This window comes from Nannospalax galili, unplaced genomic scaffold (genome assembly GCF_000622305.1).
Source record: "Nannospalax galili isolate Female #2095 unplaced genomic scaffold, S.galili_v1.0 scaffold109, whole genome shotgun sequence".
In the NCBI taxonomy this organism is placed as follows: Eukaryota; Metazoa; Chordata; class Mammalia; order Rodentia; family Spalacidae; genus Nannospalax; species Nannospalax galili.
This window is the reverse complement of record NW_008360315.1, coordinates 3807150-3830378: the sequence shown is the minus strand read 5'-3', so window position 1 is coordinate 3830378 and position 23229 is coordinate 3807150. Positions and strand designations below refer to the sequence as shown.

Below are 23229 nucleotides of genomic sequence, written 5' to 3'. Positions count from 1 at the left end.
TATGTTTTTCAATATTAAATATTCTTTAATCTTTTATTTGAGTGAATTCTGTTTTTGGAATTGAACTATTTCTGTTATACAGGCTGGGGTCATGATTCTTAACAAGGTATCTTATCATCTCAGATAAAAAAAAAAAAGTGCTATCAAATGCCATATCTTTGCTGGAGAAGAAGAAGAAAAGCCAAACTAAAAAATGAAAAGCCATTCAAAAGAAGATAAATTTGTTCCATGGTACTTTTCAGAGTGCATTATGATGTAAAAATTATCATCATCCAGTAATTGACATTTACAGATAAATCATACTCTATTAGACAAAACGTGGAAATCACAGTATAAGAAAATTGTTGAACAGATTTGTGTTCCCAGTAATATCCATCTCATGTGATTTTATTTTCATCAGCTGTTAGTAATTGTGCAAAAATAATAGAATTATTATTCATTTTTCCAAAAAGTAGACAGTTTGTAAGAATGTACTTTACAAAAAAATGTGCATAGGAGATTAATTATCAATACATTAAGCATGTTGTCTAAGGCTTCCAACTATCTTCCTGTATCACCCTAGAAACATGAAAAAATCACTACCAGGGAGGGTATAATTAACACTTCAAAGGAGAAAAAACTAAATGATGCATGGATCCTTGTTGGCACCTCGGAATGTTTATTATGCAATATTTTATGAATATTTGGATCCAGAAAATATACACTCTCAGAAGTTGGCCAAGATTATGGTTGACACAAGCCTATGAATTGTAGACTTTCAAACAAGAATTCATTATGATTAACTTTGCTTCTTTCAAAAGAAAACAAAATTATTTCCTGGCAGCTAATATGTTTCTATAATCTATAATTCTTTATATACTATATGTTGACTAATGTAATGACTAAGCTTTTTCACACACATCACCAGGTAATATATTTTATTTATTTATTTATTTTTGTTTTATGGGTGTATTGCCTGCATGTATGTAAGTGTACCCATGTCACGCAGTGCCCATGGAAGACAGAAGAGGGTGTCAGATCCCCTGGAACTGTTTTGGCTGCCATGTGGGTGCTGGCATTCAAATCCAGATGCCTCCTAGTATAGCCTGTGTGCTTAACTGTTGAGTCATCTCTCCAGCCCTCAAAATGAGATATTGTTATTGACAAAACATAAGAAATATAACAGAAGACTCTAAAGGCTACTTTGATAATGTAGTTTATGTCAAGCACAGTTTCTGATTCTCTGATACTTTTTAGCTGTGTGACATTGAACTGATCATTTAAACCTTCTCTGAGTTAGGAAATACATTGCAAACAAGGAGATAAAATTACTTAGAGGATTGTGGACCATACAGAAATGAGGCAAAACTGGTATAAATCTGATCCTTTCAATTTAAAATTGTAAAGTTTACATCTACTCAATTTAGATTTGACCAAAGTTTACAAAAGTGTCTTCATTATTAGAATTCCCATTTCCTCATGTATCCAAGCAGCATGGCAACACTTAAGTTACTGATTTCTAATAGTTTATATTTGTATTGTATCCTTTCAACCCTACCATATCAGATGAATTGAACTAGATTTTGAGACCGAAGCAGTAGAAAGAATAAATGTCAGCTGACCAACCATTACAAATGACAAGTAATTTGTTGATTTTTTTTTATTTAGTTTGAATCTTTTTTTTTCTTGGTCTTTTTGAGATAGGATCTCAATATAGCCCCAGCTGTCCTGGAACTCACAATGTGGGCCAGGCTGGCCTTGAACTCACAGAGATCCACCTGCCTCTGCCTCCCAAATGCTGGGATTAAAGACATGTGCCACCACACCCGGCTTGAATCCTCTACTTCTAAGGCACAATCACCATTGTAATGGCTACTGCCTGCGATCATTTCCTGGGACTCATATTACTGAAAATTTCATTTGTATTGAAGAATCAAGCTCACTATTACACTATGATATTTCAGAATATATGGTGCTGCAATTCAAATATGTTTCAATGTTTGTTTTTTTAAAAAAAATAATGTTAGACTTTCTAAATACCATCCAATGGAACCCACTTAACATGGAAACTGAATCCATTTTATAATAGAAAAAGGATAGCAAACATTTCCTTAATATCTTACATTATATTTCATATTGAATGCTGTATATAATCTCTTGTATGGAGTTTATTATTCATTTTATGTTAGTATTATGGAATGGGGATAGTGGTAATGTATATTCATGAAAATAATATGATTTTGTACCTTTATTGGGGAGGGCATAATGATTTACTGGATTTCTTCAATGGAATGGAATGAAAGAAGTTGGGGCTCCAGGTTAAGATAAAGTCTGTTAGTACATATGAGGGAAATGACCAGGATAAATGTTAGAACAAAGAAATGCTTTGAAAACCTCATTATCCCATCCATTGTATTTGCATGTCTCCTTTCAAGAAATGTACATCTTACCACATAATACTCAGGAAGGCAGTTGTTGAAGAGTAAAACCTTAACACATTTAAATGTATAAATTTATACCCAGAAAATTTAAGCTTCTGACTTAAACTTTTTCAGCTATTTTAAGCCTGACTTTAATCAGTAATCATGGGGTCACATCATGCTTTGACTTCCCTGTGACTGGGCTTGTGTCAAATTTATATTATTTATTTTTATTTTGTGTGTATGAGTGTATTGGCTGCATGTATGTGAGCACACCTGTGTCATGCAATGCCATGGAAGTCAGAAGAGGGCTTAGGATTCCCCTGGAACTGGAGTTAAGGACGGTTCATAGCCTCCATGTGAGTGCTGGGAATCAAACTCTGGTCCGCTGCAAGAGCAGCCAGTGCTCTTAACCACTGAGCCATCTCTCCAGCCCCAGTTCTGATGACTTGGGACGTACATGTTAGCAAATGCTGTGACTATAGTAGTTGCCATCAAAAGGCTTTCTCTACTGAGTTTTGAAAAAAAAAAATCTTTAAAAATATGTCAAATGTCATGTTGGAGGTTATACTCTTTTCTATCTCTGACAAGAGAAAATTGAATAAGACCCAAACTTTAAATTCCTAACTGGACTGAATAGGAGATATTCAATTTCCAAACCTATTTTTATGTCCAAATTAAATTTTTTTTCAAATTATCAATTAATTTCTTAAGCAGCAAACTAAAAACCAGTTGCTTGGAAAATATCTATAACAATCCTCAAATTTAAAGTGGTCCTTTTCCAATTCATGTTCTGCTTTGAATACATGTTAATCATATTAATTTTAATCTAATAATAATATTCTGTAAACTTAAATATAATTTTATATTAACCCCTCACGTGGCACTTCAAAATAATTTTGTTTATTTTTCCATAAGCTCATACAGTGGCATAAAAATACAGTCTTATGGAGAAGTATGTATGTTGCAAGTGAACCCAAATAGAATAGTGCTATTTTACAGTTTCTATTTGAAAATTTATTTCGTTATATTGGAAATAGTTTATAAAAAAAAACTTGAGGATCAAAATTCAATAGTCAAGAACTTATGTCACTTGGAAAAAGGCATATATAAAATCTTACTCAAAGCTTGTAAGTAAATGGTTTTTATGGCCACCACTTAATGATTAAGTAAGTGAAGAACAAGAGAATGATTAGAAATAACAACAGCAACAAGAACATTTGTAATATTAATATTTTTGTCCCTTCACAAAACCACATATCCCCGTTTTTTTTTTTTTTTTTTTTGATAAGAACTATTGACTTTCTAGTTTAGTGTATTGAAAGGTAATTGAATACTTTACAAATGTATGTGTGTGTGTGTGTGTGTGTGTGTGTGTGTGCATTCATCCTCTTTTGTCTTACTACTATTTAGTACTACTTTTGGTTTAGTTCCATTAACATCTTTTTAAAAAAAATTGTGCTCCTAATGTTACCTAATAATGTGAAGAAGATATACAATTTTTGACCACAAACTTTTACTAATGAGGTATTTCAAACAAAATATACATATAATCCCCAAACTATAAAAATACAATTAAATGTAGAAAATGTCAACAGTTTTGTAAATAAATATTTCAAAAATCTTAATAAAATTATGAACTATAATGTAAAAATATTTTGTAATTTTTTATAATTCAGCATCATTTCACTGGTCTAGTTAATTAATTACAATAGAAATGAAAGGACAGTTTAATTAGACAAAAATACATCTATGTACTATTTGCATATATATGCATACACCAAGATAGATGATAGATAGATAGATAGATAGATAGATAGATAGATGATAGATAGATAGATGATAGATAGAAAGATAGATAGAAAGAATAGTATTCATAAAACTCAAGTATATTTTCAGTGACCACAGAAAATAATGGAAAACTGAGATCCTAAAATGTATGCTCTTAACCAATATAAAATGTGGCCCTGTGTGACAATAACACACTGCACACAAATTAATTCTGCACAATCTTAAAACTTGCAGATACTGTCAAAAGTCAGAAAAACTGAGACTAGCACTGAGGTTTATAGATTTACATGATTAAATATAAATTTAATTCTGACTCTCAGAGAAGAGAAAAAAGAGAAATAATATAAATTACAGATCCTCAACTCTTGCTAAATTGTGAGTGGAATACTAGAAAAATATTGCAGATAGAGTTAAAGTGAAATTATCATCACAAGCTCAAAAAAAGAAACTCGTCTGTCTTATCATTCACAAATTGCCTAGCTTATTAAACTCAAGGAATGTCTTTAATCTATGTCTTTCCTTTTGCAACTCATCCCAATAGATTTTAAGCACTATGAATTTCTTTTCAGCAACTCAAATTCAACTTGTTTCCATATACTGATTATCTTTGATGAAACTTGATTACCTTCTTTATGAAATTCTGAAAGTCTTCTAAATATGTACGTCTCCTTGCTCTGATAAGCAAACAAATAATTACCTCTGTAGCACAGTCAACCAAGGAGGACTTCAGAGCACAGTTAGGGAAATAGTTTCTGTTTAAGAAATTAGGAACTTCGTGGTTATGGGTCCAGTGAATTATGTTCAGGATTTTCATCTCTAGCAGAGACCAGGTTTTAATGCATCTTCCTAAAAATTATTCTGGATTGCAGCAGAGGTCAGTACGTGCCCTCCTCACAAGTGCCCTATACATTTTCTGTTCCATATTCTATTTATATGTTGTCCTTTCTCCTCTAAATTTATCTGTTGAATGTTTTCTCCCTTATCATCTATTGCATGGATACCTTTAGTCAAACTTAACACATTCTGATCAGTGTGATTGTGTGACTAGATGCATGTTGAGTATTCTAAAAATACAATATATTAATTAAATTCATAAATTTCTGATATGAGAAGTATATGAAACCACAGTGATGTATAAAACACATCTCCTCTAAATTTATCTGTTGAATGTTTTCTCCCTTATCATCTATTGCATGGATACCTTTAGTCAAACTTAACACATTCTGATCAGTGTGATTGTGTGACTAGATGCATGTTGAGTATTCTAAAAATACAATATATTAATTAAATTCATAAATTTCTGATCTGAGAAGTATATGAAACCACAGTGATGTATAAAACACATACTTTTAAATTTTAAGAAGAATATTTTATACCTGGAATAATTGAATTTTGAAACAAGAAAAGGTCAATGAAAATAATCCCCTTAACCTAAACAATCAAATGAATATCCAAAAGGAGGCATTTTGATATGTAGAGATCTAATGTTTATCTTGCCAATGAATGACTGGTGCCTATGATTTATCATATTCTAGTTTGTCTTCAATTGCTGAACAAAGCACTCTTGACCAATTCCAACTTTGGAAGGAAAGTATTTATTAACTGTGATCATCTCACTGATCACAGTTAATTATTGAAGAGGCATAAGGTAAGAATTCAGGGCAGAAACTTAGCAGGTGCTGAAGCAGAAGCCATGGAGGAAGCGGCTTCCAGACTTGTGCCCTGACCCATGCTCAGTCTGATTTCTTATACAATGCAGGGCAACCTGACCAGGGTTGGCACTGCCCACAGAAGGCTGAGCCCTCCCACATCTCTCAGAAATTAAGAAAATGCCTCATGGACATGACAACAGTTAAGTGCCATGGAGTAAATTCCCTAACTGAAGCTCCCTTAACTCAGGCATGTCAAGTTGACAACTAAACTGTCCAGCACAACTTACCCCTTGTCAACTTGACACACTAACATATCACTATAAAACCACAAGCTTTCAATTTCTTACCCCCAAGGTACAATGTTAACATTAATATTACAACATAATATAACTTTAAAAGTCCTACAGTGCTTAAAAATCCAAACATTTTAAAACATCAAAGTCTTTTTAATTCCGGTTCCAGGGGAACCCGAAGCCCTCTTCTGACCTCCATGGCATTGTACGACATGGGTGCACTCACATACATGTAGGCAATACACTCATACACATAAAATAAAAATAATAAATAATATATTTTTTAAAAAGTCTATCAACTGTGAGCTCCTGAAAAATAAATAAACAAGTACTGTTTTGTTTCAAAAGGGAAGAATTGCACATATTTAAGCTAAACCAAAGTTCAGCAATGTAACCCAAGGGTGGACATCTGGAATTCACTCAAACTCTTCTGGGCTCCAAAGGGTTTCAGCAGCTCCGCTTCTCTAACTCTGCTGTCCACAACACACACAGCCCCTCTCACAGGCCCAGGCCTGCTCTATTCCACACCTTCTACTGCCCTTGGTGGTCGTCCCATGGTCCTGGCATCTCAAAAAAGCTGAGGTCTCCACTGAAACTGAGTCTGCACCTTCACCCATAGGCTCTTCTGACCTCTCAGAATGCAAAGCCTCGTAATCTCTCTATGACCCCTTCAATCCTATGAGTCTTCACTGCAAATGAGGCTGCACTTTCACCAATTGCCTTTCCTGGCCTCTCAGGGTGCCACACCTCAACTGCTTTCTGTGACCCCTTCATGCTTTTAACACCAGAACCATGCAGGAAACTCATACATTACCGTGTCCTGCTTTCAGCTTGAGATGGAGGCTTATGCACCCTCTGGACCACAGATTGTGTGTGCTGACCCTGAGAAAATACTTCCCATAAGACTTTGCCACAATGATGCTGGTCTCCTGTTACTCACAGCTGATTTTTCAGCTCCAGCTAACCAGCATCAATTCTCCCAGTAAAGCAAAGGTTTCAGTTCATTGGTTCTGGTCTCGTTTTAACCACACCCCCTTCTCCGGTCTCAGCTGACCAGAAACCAGAGATTCTCAATTCAAAGTATCACACAAACAGCCTTGAAAATATTTACTTCCCTTTGGTGTTTCACAAGCCAGGCCTTCATCATCTGTACCTCTTTCAGCAGAACTGTTTTAAATTCTACAGAAAAGCTCCTTAAGTTTTAAAGACTCAATGCCTTTTCCAGCCCGAAGTTCTAAATGCTTCCACAATCCTTCTCAAAACAACTATGTCAGATCTATCATAGCAATACCCTACTCTTGGGTATCAATTTCTCTTCTCTTTTGCTTTTGATTGCTTTGACAAAACACTTTGGTCAAATACCGACTTTTGGAGGAAAGGGTTTATTTGGCTTACATCTCTGGGGTCACAGTTCATCACTGAGGGAGCCCAAGGTAGGCACTCAGTGCAGGAACCTTTAGGTAGAAGCGGAAGTGCAGAATTCTCCTTTCTGTCATGGTCTCCTGAACAGTGCTCAGTCTTCTTTCTTATACAATATAGGGCAACCTGTCAGGAGTGGCACTGCCCATAGTAGAATGCCTCATAGACATGGCCAGTCAAATGGAGGAAATTCCCCATTTGAGACTCTCTCAACCGAGGAGTTCATAACCAAAACTCTCCAGCACACACGTCTGGGGTAACACCTTCAGTTCATAGGTACCAAGCACATAATACAATAGCTTCCTAAGGTCCTTTGCCATGTTCTTGGTCTTTGATTCTCTAAGACTTGGAAGATTTGCAGTTGCATTTTATCTGCATATACAAACAGTTGTTTCCTGTTGTTTATTTAAGGTTCATGTTCAGAACTATACAGAAATAAATCTCATATTTTCCTAGCTATGTGAAAATGTCATCTTCTAAGATCAGCAGTAATGTCAGTATTCCTGGGATAATGTCACTACATCTTTCAAGTCTCACAGCTTTCTGTGAGTGAACAGTAGTTCTTTTAGGTGGTACTGGGATTATTTTTTAATGAAGAGAAAGATGACAGAGAATACATGGAAAGATGTAGAAGTTACAGATTGAAGAACAGTCTGTTTAATTTAAACTCAGAATTTAGAAATCCAAAATTTTATTCATTATTTAGAATGTTTTGAATATAAATATTTGGACCAACTTATGTATATCCCTTAGGGAATACATTCAGAGAATTATGTTTTTTCTAGTTTAGAAAAAAATTGGTTATTAGTTTTGATGTCATTCATGCAAATTTAAAATGTTCCATCTGCAATTATTCAACAGAAAGCCTAGCATGATAGCAATTTGACCTCAAAGGGAGGATCAGAAAGATTTAAGAACTATTTCATTGAAAGTAGTTTCTTCCTCACTTCTATAACAGAGATGACATTAAATAGAATTCCCTGCACTGCACAGCCTACCTAAGACATGCTTCTACAATAAATGACAGTTGGAAGATTAGGAATGATACTGAACTCAGTTTTACATTTCCCATGTCTCCTGGCCTTTGGCACTGTGAAGAAATGACATTCAAAATATTCTGTTACTGCTTTTCCACAGTTGCTGGAAAAATCTGTACTTACTTTGCCCTGACAATCTGTCAGAGCAGGATTAGTTTAAATTCTTCCTGCCTTTCTCTCTCTCTCCACACAATTGAACACAAATTATCTTTATTCCCTGATGGTTTTCACTATAAGAAATGATTTCTTCCTGACATATTAATATAAATACCGGACAGAAATTTTAAGTAACATAAAACAATTATTGTTTATTCACAATTGGCTTTCTTCATTGATATGTCACTGTCCATATTTAATGTGCATTGGCAATTCTCCCACAGCTTGTGAGAGACTGTGATAACATGACATCATATAAAACACACTTTCTTGTTCAGAAGTTACTCTGAAACACTGTTAGAAATGTTGTTGAAGGGCTATGACATTCTACAGGTATACACTTATCATGAGTATTTAAAAGTTCTTAATGACCTTCCTAAAAAAATGAAAAGGCATGGACATTTAATATGGCAGGGTTTACTTCATGCCTTAAGCGATTATTAGAGTAGATTGTACTGCATCATATATTCAATTGTGAAAATGTATTCACAAGGGAGAACAGTGAGGAAGGCCCAGATATGAAAGAGCCTCAGTTGAAAGAAAATTACAATTAGCTCAAAATGATTTGGGGAATAGCTGATATATTCAATGTGCTGAAAGCTCTTATTTATATTGTGTTGAAGAGAATGGATTTGAATGTGGGGAAGGAAGATATAGAAGGGTTCAAGCTCTGAACCTAACCTATTCTAGTGCAAGATATTGAAGATGAGGCTAAAGTACAGGATTTCTAGAAGGCAACACAACCCATTCCCGCAATGGACATCAATGTATACATGACTGGACACTCAGTAGCCATTAAATACATTAAATTAATGTATTTAAAATACATTAATTTACTTTGGGAAAAAATAAAGAGAATCAGATGTTTTGCAAAGCGACACATTTTCAGACTATTTTATTTAAAAATACTTATCTGAAGTGTGACTTCATTAGTTTGGAGAATGTCCCTTTAAGGGTCATGGACTGAATTCCCTGTCTTTTAAGTCAACTACACTACTAGGAGGTGGTGGAAACTTTAGGAGTTTGAAATCTAGCAGAAGGAAGATAGGCTATGGCACTGGCGATTTGGGGGTCTGTCTTCCTGTCTCTCTTTCTTTCCTAGATACTATGATTTGAAGACCTTTCATTTACTCATGATAATGTACAATGTTGACAAATGACCACAGGTCATGGACTGAAACAAATGAAGCCATGATCCCAAATGTACCTTTTCTCTCTATAAATGAAATGATCTTGGCACTTAGTCACAGTATAATAATCTAACACACAGTATTCAAAAAAGTGTGGTTTATAACCAGGAAATTTGCCGTTAACACCATATTTCCCTGTCTTTTTTCATTCAGTATTCCTGTTTCAGGAAAAGATAAGAAAAAAAAAATCACTTCTCTACGATAGGTCACCCCATGGTATTTCTCAAATTACAAAAGCCGGACAGTTATGAAGTTAATGACAAATGTTGAATATGGTGCCCCTTAGATCTTTTCAAAAGCATAATGGCCCCATCAAATATAAACACTGCACCAAGCAAGCATCAGTAACTCAAGAAAAGTCAAAGAATATGATATGATAATTATGTATCCTTTATGTAATTTTATATAGAATTAATAATATTGTTCTTTAATATATAAAATCATACCTCAGAAAAATAAAAGATTAGACATCATTTTTAAAAGCAGTATCTTGGGAAATTTCATAGCTAATCAAATACACACAGACTAATTTCTGAATCAAAAATGTGATACTGAAATCGCACAGTTTAGAAAGAATTACTGTAGAGATTTTATATTTGGTGCACAAATACAAAAGAAACAATTCTATAGGTTCCCACTTATTTTGATAACTACAAAAGATATGGCAAATCTTCCCTAAAAACATTGGTGCTGAAGGGCAGTTACATTCACTGAAATCACCTTTATATACAGTTATAGGTTTAAAGTATACTTCATGCATACTTCATTACATAATATTTATTGACCAATACTTTGATATAGGTGATTGAACATAAATTATAAAAAAGTTTCCACTACTTACCTCTCTTAACATTTCTGCCTGTACTTGTGGATTTCTCTGAGTGACACGGACAGCGTCCTTCACATTTGACAGAGATCTGTTTTCCTAAAACACATGCCTGATATTCTAGTTTGCACTGCAGAAAAAAGGAAAAAAAATATATATATATATATATACATTTAGTTATATCAATAGAAAGTCAAAGAAGATTAAACCATATCAGTTATGCATATATCAAAACTTTTTCTTTGGGGACTGGAGATGTGGCTCAGAACATGAGAACAGTGACTGCTCTTGCAGAGAATACAGGTTCAGCTCTCAGCACTCACATGGCAGCTAACGACCATATGTAACTCCAGTTCTTGGGGATCTGATGAATGTTTATGCCATATCAAATAAAAAAAGCATTTAAAATATTTTTTCCTTAATATGCCCAATTTTAAGGTGAAATATGAGCACGGGTGTTTCATTTTTTGCTCCACAGAAGAGAAGGTAGTGCAGTTTTCTGGGTGCTAGCCGTTGAGGATTGCAGTAATCCAAAATTTCTCAGAACCTGTCAGATCACGTTTAGGAAATGAGTGGAGTACTTAAACATCTTTTTGTTCCCTTCCTCACTGGATCCTCCCATAGACACGCATATACCCCATGGATTTCATGTGTTCTGTCATTTATATTAAGGCCTATCAAGTCAAGTTAGTGTTCCCTGATATCCCTCAGTACAAATTCATCCACTTGAATCCAGTCAGTCTATCTAGAGTCAGTCCCTAGCAGCTCTTCCTCACCAAGTAATAATCAACTGTCCAATAATTCTTAGGCTAAGATTGGGGCCTACCGCCCATTTCCACCAAACGTTGGTCCAATCCGAGCTTTGAGGCCTAGTGAACGCAACAGTGATTGGCACAGCAAACTATATTGGGGCAGTAATGGCACTTTTTTCTTGGGGGTAATCAATAGCTACCTAATTAGACATAAATATTTTTTTAATTATTTGAATAAGTATGTTTTATGTCTCTTTCCAGACTCGATAATTTGAGCAGCAATGCTCTAAAGTCTTTATGTAGTGACTTGCACATTCCTGATGTATCATAAAACATTAGGAAAATGATTGAAAAATATGTATTTGTGAGTTTACAAACTTATGAAATAATTCTGCTGTTACTCTTTTATATATTTTATTTATTATTTTTATTTTATGTGTATGAGTGTATTGCCTGCATGTATGTTAGTGCACCCCTGCCGTGCAATGCCGTGGAGGTCAGAAGAGGGCTTCAGATTCCCCTGGGACTGGAGGTAAGGATGATTCATAGCTGTCATGTGGGTACTGGAAATTGAACTTGGATCCTCTGCAAGGGCAGTCAGTGCTTTTAACTGCTGAGACATCTCTCCATCCCCCTGTGGTTGCTTTTGATTTCCCAAAAAGATAATGGAACAGTTTAAATCATATACACAGACCAAATAAATATATTTATATATAAAGTGAATATAATATATCCTACATTTATACATGATATGTATGTGAATACATTTCTTATATAATACAAAGACATATATACATAAAGAGATATATGCTTTCTTCCCCTTCACAAGCAAATTGTTTTGAATGGACTTTCCCTATGTCTCAGATTTGAACACACTGAGGTTTTAACATGATACAGTGCATGACTGTTTCTACAAACACAGAGGTTACTAGAAAAAAAAATGGAATCTGGGCATGGTGGCACATGTCTTTAGTCCCAACATTCTGGAGGCAGAGACAGGTGAACCTCTGCGGATTTCAGTGAGGTCATAGCCAGCCTAGTCTACATAGTGAGTGCCAGGCTAGCAGAGACTACACAGAGACACTGTCTCAAAAAGACCAAAATAAAAAAATGGAGTATTATATCCCTTTCTCAATGTTTTCTTTGGAGAGGCTGGTTGTATACTTAGAAACTATTACAAAAGTAACAGCAGTAGACATTAGATTCTATCATACATGTCATTGAAAAATAAACATATGAAAAGACTTAACAATTAAATTTTCTATGATTACCATGCTCTAAATATGGTGTATAAGACATTTTCTCAAAAGGTCTTTATTTAAATTTTACATAAAATAACTAAAATAATAATACCTACAGTACAGAATTTTACATCTTGAAATATCATGATCCAAGTTTCCCAGAATTATTAACAGAAGCCAAATGGCTGGTGCTGACCTAAAAGCATCATCTCTACTGAATAGCTTTCAGAGTGCCATAAGATGCTGTAAATGTTACTGGAAGAGACAAGTAGTCACCAACCATTCTCAGTTGTCAATCCTGGAAGCTACAGTGACCAGCCTAGCAAGATATGCTTACTGGTGCAATAGTGGTATGAATGTTAAGGTAGTAACCAATGACTTTCTGATTGAATTTAAGATATGCTTCATAAGATGGAGATTATATTTGATACTGAAATCAGGCTTAGGAACCTGGGGTCTAGAAAGGTCACTATCCATTTAGGAGAGCCTACTAGTGTTATTCTGCTAAATAGTCACAGAAAAAAAAAAAAAAAACTTACTCCTAATGATCTATTGTTATGTCCATAGATGAAAGTCTCTCTCAACTCTTGGTGGAGAAATGTCCTCATGAAGCAGATAGTGATTTATTCAAGATCCACAAGTGGCCAATGTGCAAATAATAAGATTCCAAAGTATTTATCACTGAGAAGAATATCTATATCAAACCTCTGCCTCTGAAAGCTCAGGGATCACAGCAGAAGAGGGAGCAGATAGATTGTCAGAGACAGAGTTGGTAAATGACCACATGGAAACAGTTTTTCAGACAGCTTAGCAGTTATTCGTATGAACTCAGAGAAATATGGGTAGCATTGACAAGACCAGTTTAAGCACAATCCAGCAGAAGTCCATCATGGAAGTAGGGAAGTAGGTAGGAGGTCCCAGCTATAGCTGAAGTGTTTTGGGAATAACTGGGTGCTAAAAAAAGCATATATATAATATATACATGGCCATGCTTCCTTATTAAGTAGCTCTAAAATGAACAAACAGATATCATAAATAGCCCTGCAACAAATACTTAAAAACTGTAAAATTATTGAACAAGTTTGTAGTAGAGCCATGGTCCCTTAACAAATGAAAAAAGAATCTAATGAGAGTTAAAATAAAACAAAATACTATGGCAAATGAGAATCTATATTTTAATTTAGTTTAGTTTTGTTTTTGTTCGAGTTTAATATTTTAATGAGTCTTATACTTTGTAGAACCTTATGCCTGTGTTTCTTTGATTCCTTCTAAAGAAAATATTTTATAATTGAATATTTGACATGTTGAAAAATATTCTAAACTGCATATTTTAAGAGGTACTGATTATCTTCCTACTCAAAAAGAAATAGATCTTTCTAATTCTTATGTAATATGATTTCTTCAGAGGCTACACCCATAATTTACTCAGAGGAATTATTTTTAAATTAAATAGGGTAGACTTTCTGTCTCCAATCGACAAATGTACCAGAGGGTAATTTAATTAAACTGATATCAAGAAACCTTGAATGCACGGAGTGACTTATCAGATCTCTCACAGATTTACAAGTCATGTTTCCTAGTTAAATAACTCTAAAATGAACAAACTGAAATCATCAATAGCTCTGGAACAAATAATTAAAAACTGTGAAAGTTATTGAAGTTAGCCATAAAACAATGGTTCCTTACAAAATATAAGTTCTAAATTACTATGTTTTAATAACTAAAAAGTAATTTCATCATGTAAAATAACAAAGAATTTTAAATGTAATTAGAATGCTCAACATCTAAATTAGAAATAAGTAGTTAAGTAATTTTGAGTTCTTTAATGAGAGTTAAATTAGTTACATGAAACCATGGGGCTTCAAGTTTAATGTCCTTTACTCTAACTTCTGTAAACTTATTATTTTCATATTCTTTGGCTTGGTAATATGAAATTTCTGCTCATTTAAGTTAAGAAACGTTCCAAATCAATTTTCAGTGGTTTATGAATAGAAATCTATAAATCATTATTAATATTGGATTTTACCATTTCAATAAATTGTTGCTCCCTTCAAATTGTTTTATTTCACACCAAATTCTATTTTAATGTAGCTAATTTTAACACTGATTTTTGTGTGTGATGTATATATGTGTGTTTACATGTGTATGTCTTTGTATCCTTGTGTGTCCATGTGTGCAGGTGCACATACATGTATGTGCAACTCTTTGTGGGGACTCAAAGAAAAGCTCTGATCTTTCCCTCAGAAATTATTTCCACCTCCTTTGAGAAAAGGTCTCCCATTGGTCTAGAGCTCACCAATTTGGCTAGGCTGATGGTCCATCAAGCTCCAAGGATTCACCTCTCTTCATCTCCCTATGGGTGGGTATATTACATGAATCAAACTGCCTGGCACTTTGATCTGAGTTCCGGATAGTAAACTAAGAACCTTTCCTCTCAGGGCAGACATTTTAATAACTGAGTCATCTACCCAATGTATAAATGATTTATTTTTTATTTTTTTCAGTTTATTACTTATTTAATAACCCCATACTTAGAAGAAGCATTTCATTACAACATCATTAACATATTCAATAACAATTTTCTGAGCTAAGATGCATCTTTTTCCAAAATTGGCTGCAAATTTTTATCTTTACAGTTGAATTGTTACAGTTATACAATATTTCACTCAGTATAAACCCTTAAGACATAAAATTAAATGAGGTTTTAAGCTTTAAAAAGGATCTCCATTTCATTATTAACATACACAGTTTCATACAGAAAAAATCATTTTCAATGCAATTGACATGAAGATGTTTGTACATGCGTTTCTAATCTCTATATATCTGATCATTACTAGTGACAGTTGGTTAATTTCTGAAATCCTTGGCATCTAAGCATGGATATAGAGTCATCACATAGATTTCAATGGTGATGTTTTTCACATCTACTAATTATTATTACTTTTTTTAAAATAATTTATTTCATAAAAAAATGATTAGAAGAGGAATTTCATTACAACATCATTGACATATTCAATAATAATTTCCAGAGCTAAGATGCTTCTCTTTCAAAATCGGCTGTTTATAGTTGATTTAATACAGTTAGACAATATTGTACTCTGTATAAACCCTATAAAACATAAAATTAAATGAGGTTTTAAACTTTGAAAAAGATCTCCACTTCATTATTAAAATGCACAGTTTCACAAAGAAAAATTCATTTTTAATACAACTGACACTAAGATGCCTATGCATTTCTAATCTCTATATATCTGATCATTACTAGTCACAGTCGGTTACTTTCTGAGCTTCTTAGCATCTGAACATGGATATAAAGTCATCAGGTAGATTTTAATGGTAATGTTTTTCACATCTACTAGTTATTAAGAGGCAATTTTTTATGCTTTGAAGAATATTTTCTTATAGACCCACTTCCCATGTAGCACCCTCCCATAGCCTCCTCCCCCAACTAGAGCCCTTATACTCTGATATCCCTGTTACTGTCTGCTATAATGCCAGCACCCCCAGCCATTCCCCACTACTTGTCCTTCTGGTGAATCTAGTCAGCCTATCTAGAGGTCTTTGTTATAGGAGGGTCAGCTGTTCCTCATCTAGTGGTATTCAGTTGTCAATATTCCTTTGGTTAAGATTGGGGTCTGCTGTTCAATTTCCCAGTTCTATGCTGGGTTAATATCTGGGAGTCCCTTTGGCCATCCTGGCCAACAACTCAGAAGGAGGTATCACCTGTCTGGCACTGTTGCTTGCTATGTAGCCTTTAGCCATACATATGGTCTCTTATGAAATTATATTGGCCCCTTTAATCTTTGGTTATAATTTCCTTTTGGGTGTTTAAGGTCACACAGTTGGTCCAGATAAACCGATTTATTTTTGCTCTTCAGGTCATTTAAGGATCTGTTCCTCAGAGGTCACATGGGCTTGGGTGGAGCCCCTGGCTCCTTTCTTTTACCAGTTCCACATATGTGAAGATAAATCAAAGGTCCTGCTCGACCACAGTTGGCTTCACTTGGAAGCATGGAGGAAATGATTCCTCTGTGTTGCCCTCCTCTTTATAGACCGGACACTGATTTTTTAAAAATATTTTGTTGAGGTTTTGTGAAATTTATATAATAGATCTTAAACAAATTTAGACTCTGTGCCCCGAAGAGTCCCTCTTTACAAAATTTCATGCATTCTGTCATATATGTTAAGTCCTTTCTGGTAAAGCATTAGTACCCAGATGGTATTCAGCGTAAGTTCATCCACTGGATTCTAGTCAGGGTTGGTGAATGAACATAAGGAAATAGAGATTCATGTTTTATAAGGAACATTAAAGTCTGTCCAACACTTGGATGAGCAACATAGTAAAAAATGATTTGTTATTCATACACCTTTACAGCTAAGGGAATATAACAGAAGAAGGGTTAGAAAGAGTGAAATAATTGTTAGAAAGGGAGAAAGAATGTGAAATGCCACATTTGGCTAAGACACAGCCCTTGCAATCATGAATTCATAGCAGCTAGGGCTGCCTGTTCAAGAATGGGCTGTCATCTGTCAGGCAAAGAAGGAGTAGGTGCTCATGGGTCTCCAACCTCCATGCTGAACTACTTGCTACTGATGGATTTTAAGAAGTGGGGTCATTGTATCCAATTATGCACCCACTGGTGAGACAATCAGGCTCCAGTGGATGAAATTAAGCCTATGCTCAGAGAGAAGCTTTCCAAGATTAAACTTAGTGAGTCACTAAACAAAACTAAAGACAGAAATCTGGAAAAGTAGCTTGTAAGAAGAAGTAAATTTGATAAGAGTGTGAAGGAAATAAAAGAGGATGGGGAATGAGAATTATCAGAATTCGTTGTATACATGGATTGGAGTTTCAGAAAATTCAATGAATAAAGTTATTATAAGTACAAATTCTGTAGTTTATGTTGGAACATTGATGATTTTTATGTTGTTAGGAAAATAATTTATAAGAACATATTTATAAGATTTCTCTTAAGCTTTGATATAAATTTACCCATTAGCAAATATTCTTTGCCATAATTACCACTAAGAAATTCTCTTTAGAATTTACATGGTTGGATGAAATAATTTTTTGCAAGAAACTTTCTTTATAATTGAAATTGTTTCTTCCTTAGAATGATTCCCCTGAATGCCTTTTTCTCTATGCACTTCTGGCAAAAGTACAAGACATACAGCAAATATCCTCTGTGTACATAATCATATGGATTTAACTTGATATAATCAAAGAACTACTTAGCATTGATTTCCCCGGAAGATTTGGGGAAAAAAGTATTCTCCATGAGGCAGTTAACTTCAAGAACACTAAAAATGTCTCTTTCAACTAAATTTAACTATATTCACTAACTGCATTTCTAATTAATAATGCCCAATTTACTTAATTTTCAGAAAGCTGAAATATTTATCAAGGTATAAGTGAATCAAAATATCAAATAAAGAGCATGCTCATTAGCCCATAATTAGGAATAATGCAAATAATGTAGAGAAAGACATGATTGATGCATTCCTGATTATAATAAACCCTTATATTAAAAAAAATGCTTAAGTTAGCGCTGGGCGTGGTGGCACATGCCTTTAATCCCAGCACTAGGGAGCACTGTGAGTTGAAGGCCAGCCTGGTTTACATAATGAGCTCCAAGACAGCTGGGGCTACAGGGAGACCCTGTCTCCAAAAGAACAAAAATACTACTTAAGTTATGACTTATTGCAAAATTCAAGGCCCAAAATGCTTCTGACACTTGTCATGGATATAGATCTTAAATTCATTAGCCTAATAATGAGATCAAACAAGTGAAAAGTCCAGTTCTGCTTATAGCAATGATCTTGAATATGTAGAAAATACCTCTCACATCAGGCTGTGAAGAAACTAGAATACATCATTATTATTTGTTTCAAAATGAGAATGGCACGAAGGAGATGGCAGATGACTCTAGGCCAATGTTCCTTATTTTTGTAAGTATTCCCTAACTAAGGTCACCTGGAGACATTGTTTGTCAAGAGTTGAAGGTCTGCTTTCGGGAATCTATTGGGTAGATTGAAAAGATGCAAATCATATCTACAGTTCATAGGCGTGCATCTGCCCTCAAAACACACAGGCAACTAAGTGCTACCACAATATAAAGGAATTTTTAGCTCTTAATATTAACATGCATAAGACTGAAAAGCCCAATGAGGCACTGAGTTGACTGACAGACAATGAACACATGAACTAAACTTTCATGATTCTGCTCATGTTTTGCCCTAGAAAAATTACTTGCGTGTTTTACTAAACACTAAATTAAGACATTGGTACATTTTTACCAAATACTAGTGCTTTAATAATTCAGAGAAGCCACAGCATACAAAACAACTGACAGAGCAAAATCCACAGTGGACAGTGTCCTATTCTCACCGGGAAATCACTCTCAAGAAATGCCTCACTAGGAGCCTCACTTCATTATTCTGTGACCATTGTAATCAGATAGGCGTAGTTTAAAACAAATGTCACAAATCAAGTTGGAGAAATTAGATAACTGATCACAGATATATGGCTGAACTAAATCCAACACTATTTTATAAGTCTCACAGAGATTGAGTATTTAATTAATGTAAGCAACAGTAAACAAACAACAATGATCCTTTCCTTCTCATAGCAATAACATTTTATCCAAATCAAACATACAAATTGGAAAACAGGGAAGAAAACAGAAAACAAAAAACACTTTTCTGTTTTAATCTTTCTTGGATTAATATATTGTTTGAGTAAACTAGACTTCCAATATCATGAATTGCATAGGAACCCTCATGAAAAGAATTGCTCACACCACCCCTGGTGATTCTTCTGATCTCAATTCTAGCATTTCTCCTGTGAAGACAGAGGAGGAAACAAAATCTGCATTCAACCTTCAATCCATTAATTCATTTGGAATACATTGTTGACAAGGAAATATCACAGTTGTAGAACACAAGCAGGTAGTTAAATATGGAAGCAAACACATTATTAACCCTTGTCTTTATAGTGACAATTACATTACCATTCTCTGTATAGAACATTCCCCCTAAAATAATATTCAGATTATTACAGGATATTTTCTTTTTCACACCACAAGCTTTTTTTATTTAAATCATTTTATTTATTATTTTTTGTTATGTGTATAAATGTTATGACTGCATGTATGAGTGCACCCATGTCATGCAATTCCTCTGGAGGCCAGAAGAGGGCGTCAGATCCCTGGAAATGGAGTTACAGACAGTTGTTAACCACCATGTGGGTGCTGGAAGTCAAACCTGGGTCCTCTGTAAGAGCATCCAGTGCTCTTAATCACTGAGCCAATTCATCAGCCCCTCTCACCACAAACTTTATTCAGGGAAAAAACTTTTTACATTGTAAGAATATATAATGTTCCCTATATACCAAAGCAAATGGCACTCAGAAAAGTAAGAGGATGTCCCCCAAATTAAGCAGAGCCTGTGTAGCACAAAAAGGTAGAGGAAGTACCAATCCGCTCTCAGCTGAGATACCAATTTTCCCTGTCTAAGCATCAATGTCCTTGGTCTTTTAGATTGAGTAAAGGCCAATAAACTTGAAAAAATGTAGACTTGTGTAAAACCTCCTACTACAAGCTCAGTCTCTCTGGAATTGGAGAAAAGCTGCTATCTCTCTAATGACATCACCAAAAAATATACTTCTCACCTTTGAGTACTGGAGAGAGCATGGTAGTATGTTCCTAATTTGGAAATTCTACTCAGCCTTTCAAATCAAATGACCCAACAGGTTGGTTTGGAAGATATCCAGCTTTTCTGTAGCCACTCCCTTCTTGGGCTCCAAAAGTCTAATGAAACCTGGGCTAAACATATCTGTTGACATCGATTTCAGGTAATGCTGTGTTTCTAGTTTAAGAGCTGACTTTGCTCTCATTATTGTGTTATTTGAGATTAACCTGACATGTAGGAATTTAGAGACTTTTGAGATTCAACAACACTGCACCTCTAACACTCCAATCTGCTCAATAGTGGGATGCTAAGAAAGGTACATAATGTGCCTTCCAATGCTAAATTCAAGAATATGATATTGTTATATATTGTGATGCTCTCTTTGAAAGTATAATCAGGAATGCTTCTGATTTTACCTCTGTTCTCTCCACATGGTTCACAACTATCTAAAACAATTTTGAAATTGAATATTGCCCCTAAAGGGAGCCCGCCCCCTGGGCTGGTTCCTAGGTAGTTAGTAGAAAAGGTAGGTTTTATATACTGATTTTACACATTCAGGATTATTTATTACTTCATCCTAACAGCAGTGGCAGGCTAGTATGCCTGTTACACAGTAGATAGCAACGTTCCCCTTTTGCAAGCACAAGGATATCAATTCAGTTCTCCATCTCAGTGACACTAAGCAGCAATTACTAATCCATGGTAGCCAATACTGGCCAAAGGTGGGCACAACTTGTTCTCACTTTGTAAAATGCCCTTGTCTTTCCATGATTACCCTGATTAACCAGTATTTTTTTTTAATTTTTTTTTTACTATTTGAAGGGAAGAAATGGGAAATTTCAGTTACTGTTACTAATGAGACCAACTAATGTTTTGTTCAAAGAAGAATGGCAGTTGTTCCTTAGGTTCTGAGGTTCTGAAAGAAACCTGAAGGGACAAGGGTTGTTAGTGATTTTCTGTTTTTCAAAATCTCCTCTGCATTTTTCCTTCATATGGAAAATGCCCTTATTTCTCTCTATCAGAGTGTTTAAGCGCCTCACATTTAATCTCCACCTTTCCCAGACACCACCTTTCTCAATCTGCCTAACATGACAAAGAAGTTGGGATCTCTACTGTGAGTCATTTTGTCCACTGGTTGTATGCCACTGTTCTGTTGCTTAGAGAAACAGAACAGTTCAGACAAGTGGTCTGACAAGGTGTCAGTCTAAGCATCAGCAGTGTCAATTGTTGTAAATGAATTGTAAACCCTAAAATATGACAGCCACTTGGAAGGACACATGTGCTGCCATAATAACCAGTAGCTCCTTAATAATTTATAGGCTCCACGCTCATCATCTCACAATTTATAATGATGATTTCTCTACAGGGCCTGATACTCACTACTAGGTCTCTCTTTCTTGAGTGGAAACCAGCCTGTGATTTGCCTTGCTATGGAAAGTATGGCGTAATTACTTTCCAGAGGTGATCTAGAAGATCATCATTTGTTTCTGAAACTCTACCAGTAGAACATGTAGCCCATAAGTGAGGAAATATTTCTAAAATGATGTACTCTTGGTTGTTCATTGAAATCCCACACACTTCAGACCTTACATATGGGAACTTTACAGAAAATTCGTCCTCTAACATCCAATCAGATAAAAAACATTGGTACCAGAATTGTCCCTGATTTTATGATAAATGACTGAGTGATACCACACACCTTCTGGAAGGCCTTCAGGTCAGCAGCACTGATGCACTAGGCACAGACACTGGTTATTATTGTCCTAAATAACTCTTTGTAGGTTAAGTGGCAGTAAGCATACAGTCTTGAAAACATCTAACCAGCCACATGTTGGTAAAATTTTCATGTCAAGTAAAAAGATCAAATGGAAAAATAAAGACAAAGCTAATGACTTCTGAAATAGATTGTGTAGTTTAATAGAATCTTGTTAGGTGGGCAAATCTGGGAAATTGGAGACCTGTAGGAAATGTATAAATCAACCATTTAGTCAGTGAACATTGATTAAAATGCATTAGACATTTTAATATTTTCTTTGTTTGAAAGAGATATGTGTCTTTGACAAAAGAAATGAGTCTTTCCAAAGGAGCTGTCAGTGTATTGATTCTGAGATACCTAGGGACTTTCTGAGTACATCAGCTAGAATAATATCTTCCAACAAAGTTAACATGCCTTGTGATACATTTAACTTTGGGTAACCTAGTTCACCAGCTATAATATAAATTTTTGATGAGTTGGAATATAGGTGATTCTTTCTAATCTATTCTATTGCCTGCAATTCTTATGATTCTTTTCTCTTGGCAAAGTGACAAATAACCAGTGTTACAAAGGAAATTGTTCATGTAAAATCTACACGTGGTGACTGTGTCAATCCTACAATTAACTGCCAGTTTTATTGCTGAGTATGGCACTTAGATTAACTGCATGACTTTTGCACTAAGCTACAACTTAAACACTGTTACTGATCAGTTTTAAGCTAAATATTTCTTTTATTTATTGGCAGATTTAATATCCTCACATAAAATGTCATATAACTGAATTTTATATATTATATCAAAATGGAAAATAATTTACTTAGTACCTAATATTATTCCCCAATTATTTCATCTATTGCTAGTGCTTCCTACTATAATTTCATGACTTTTGCACTAAGCTACAACTTAAACACTGTTACTGATCAGTTTTAAGCTAAATATTTCTTTTATTTATTGGCAGATTTAATATCCTCACATAAAATGTCATATAACTGAATTTTATATATTATATCAAAATGGAAAATAATTTAC

The 23229-nt window shown here is 34.7% G+C and overlaps 1 protein-coding gene across 3 annotated transcripts in view; it reads right to left on the bottom strand.

Moving 5' to 3' along the window:
• Spock3 (SPARC (osteonectin), cwcv and kazal like domains proteoglycan 3) overlaps positions 1–23229 on the bottom strand; it is a 442261-nt gene that overhangs the window by 87180 nt on the left and 331852 nt on the right. For all 3 annotated transcript variants that reach the window (XM_008824947.3, XM_008824946.1, XM_008824949.1), the window contains one exon: positions 10779–10893. In XM_008824947.3, the coding sequence (XP_008823169.1) occupies positions 10779–10893 (115 nt within the window). The remainder of the gene's footprint in view (positions 1–10778; positions 10894–23229) is intronic.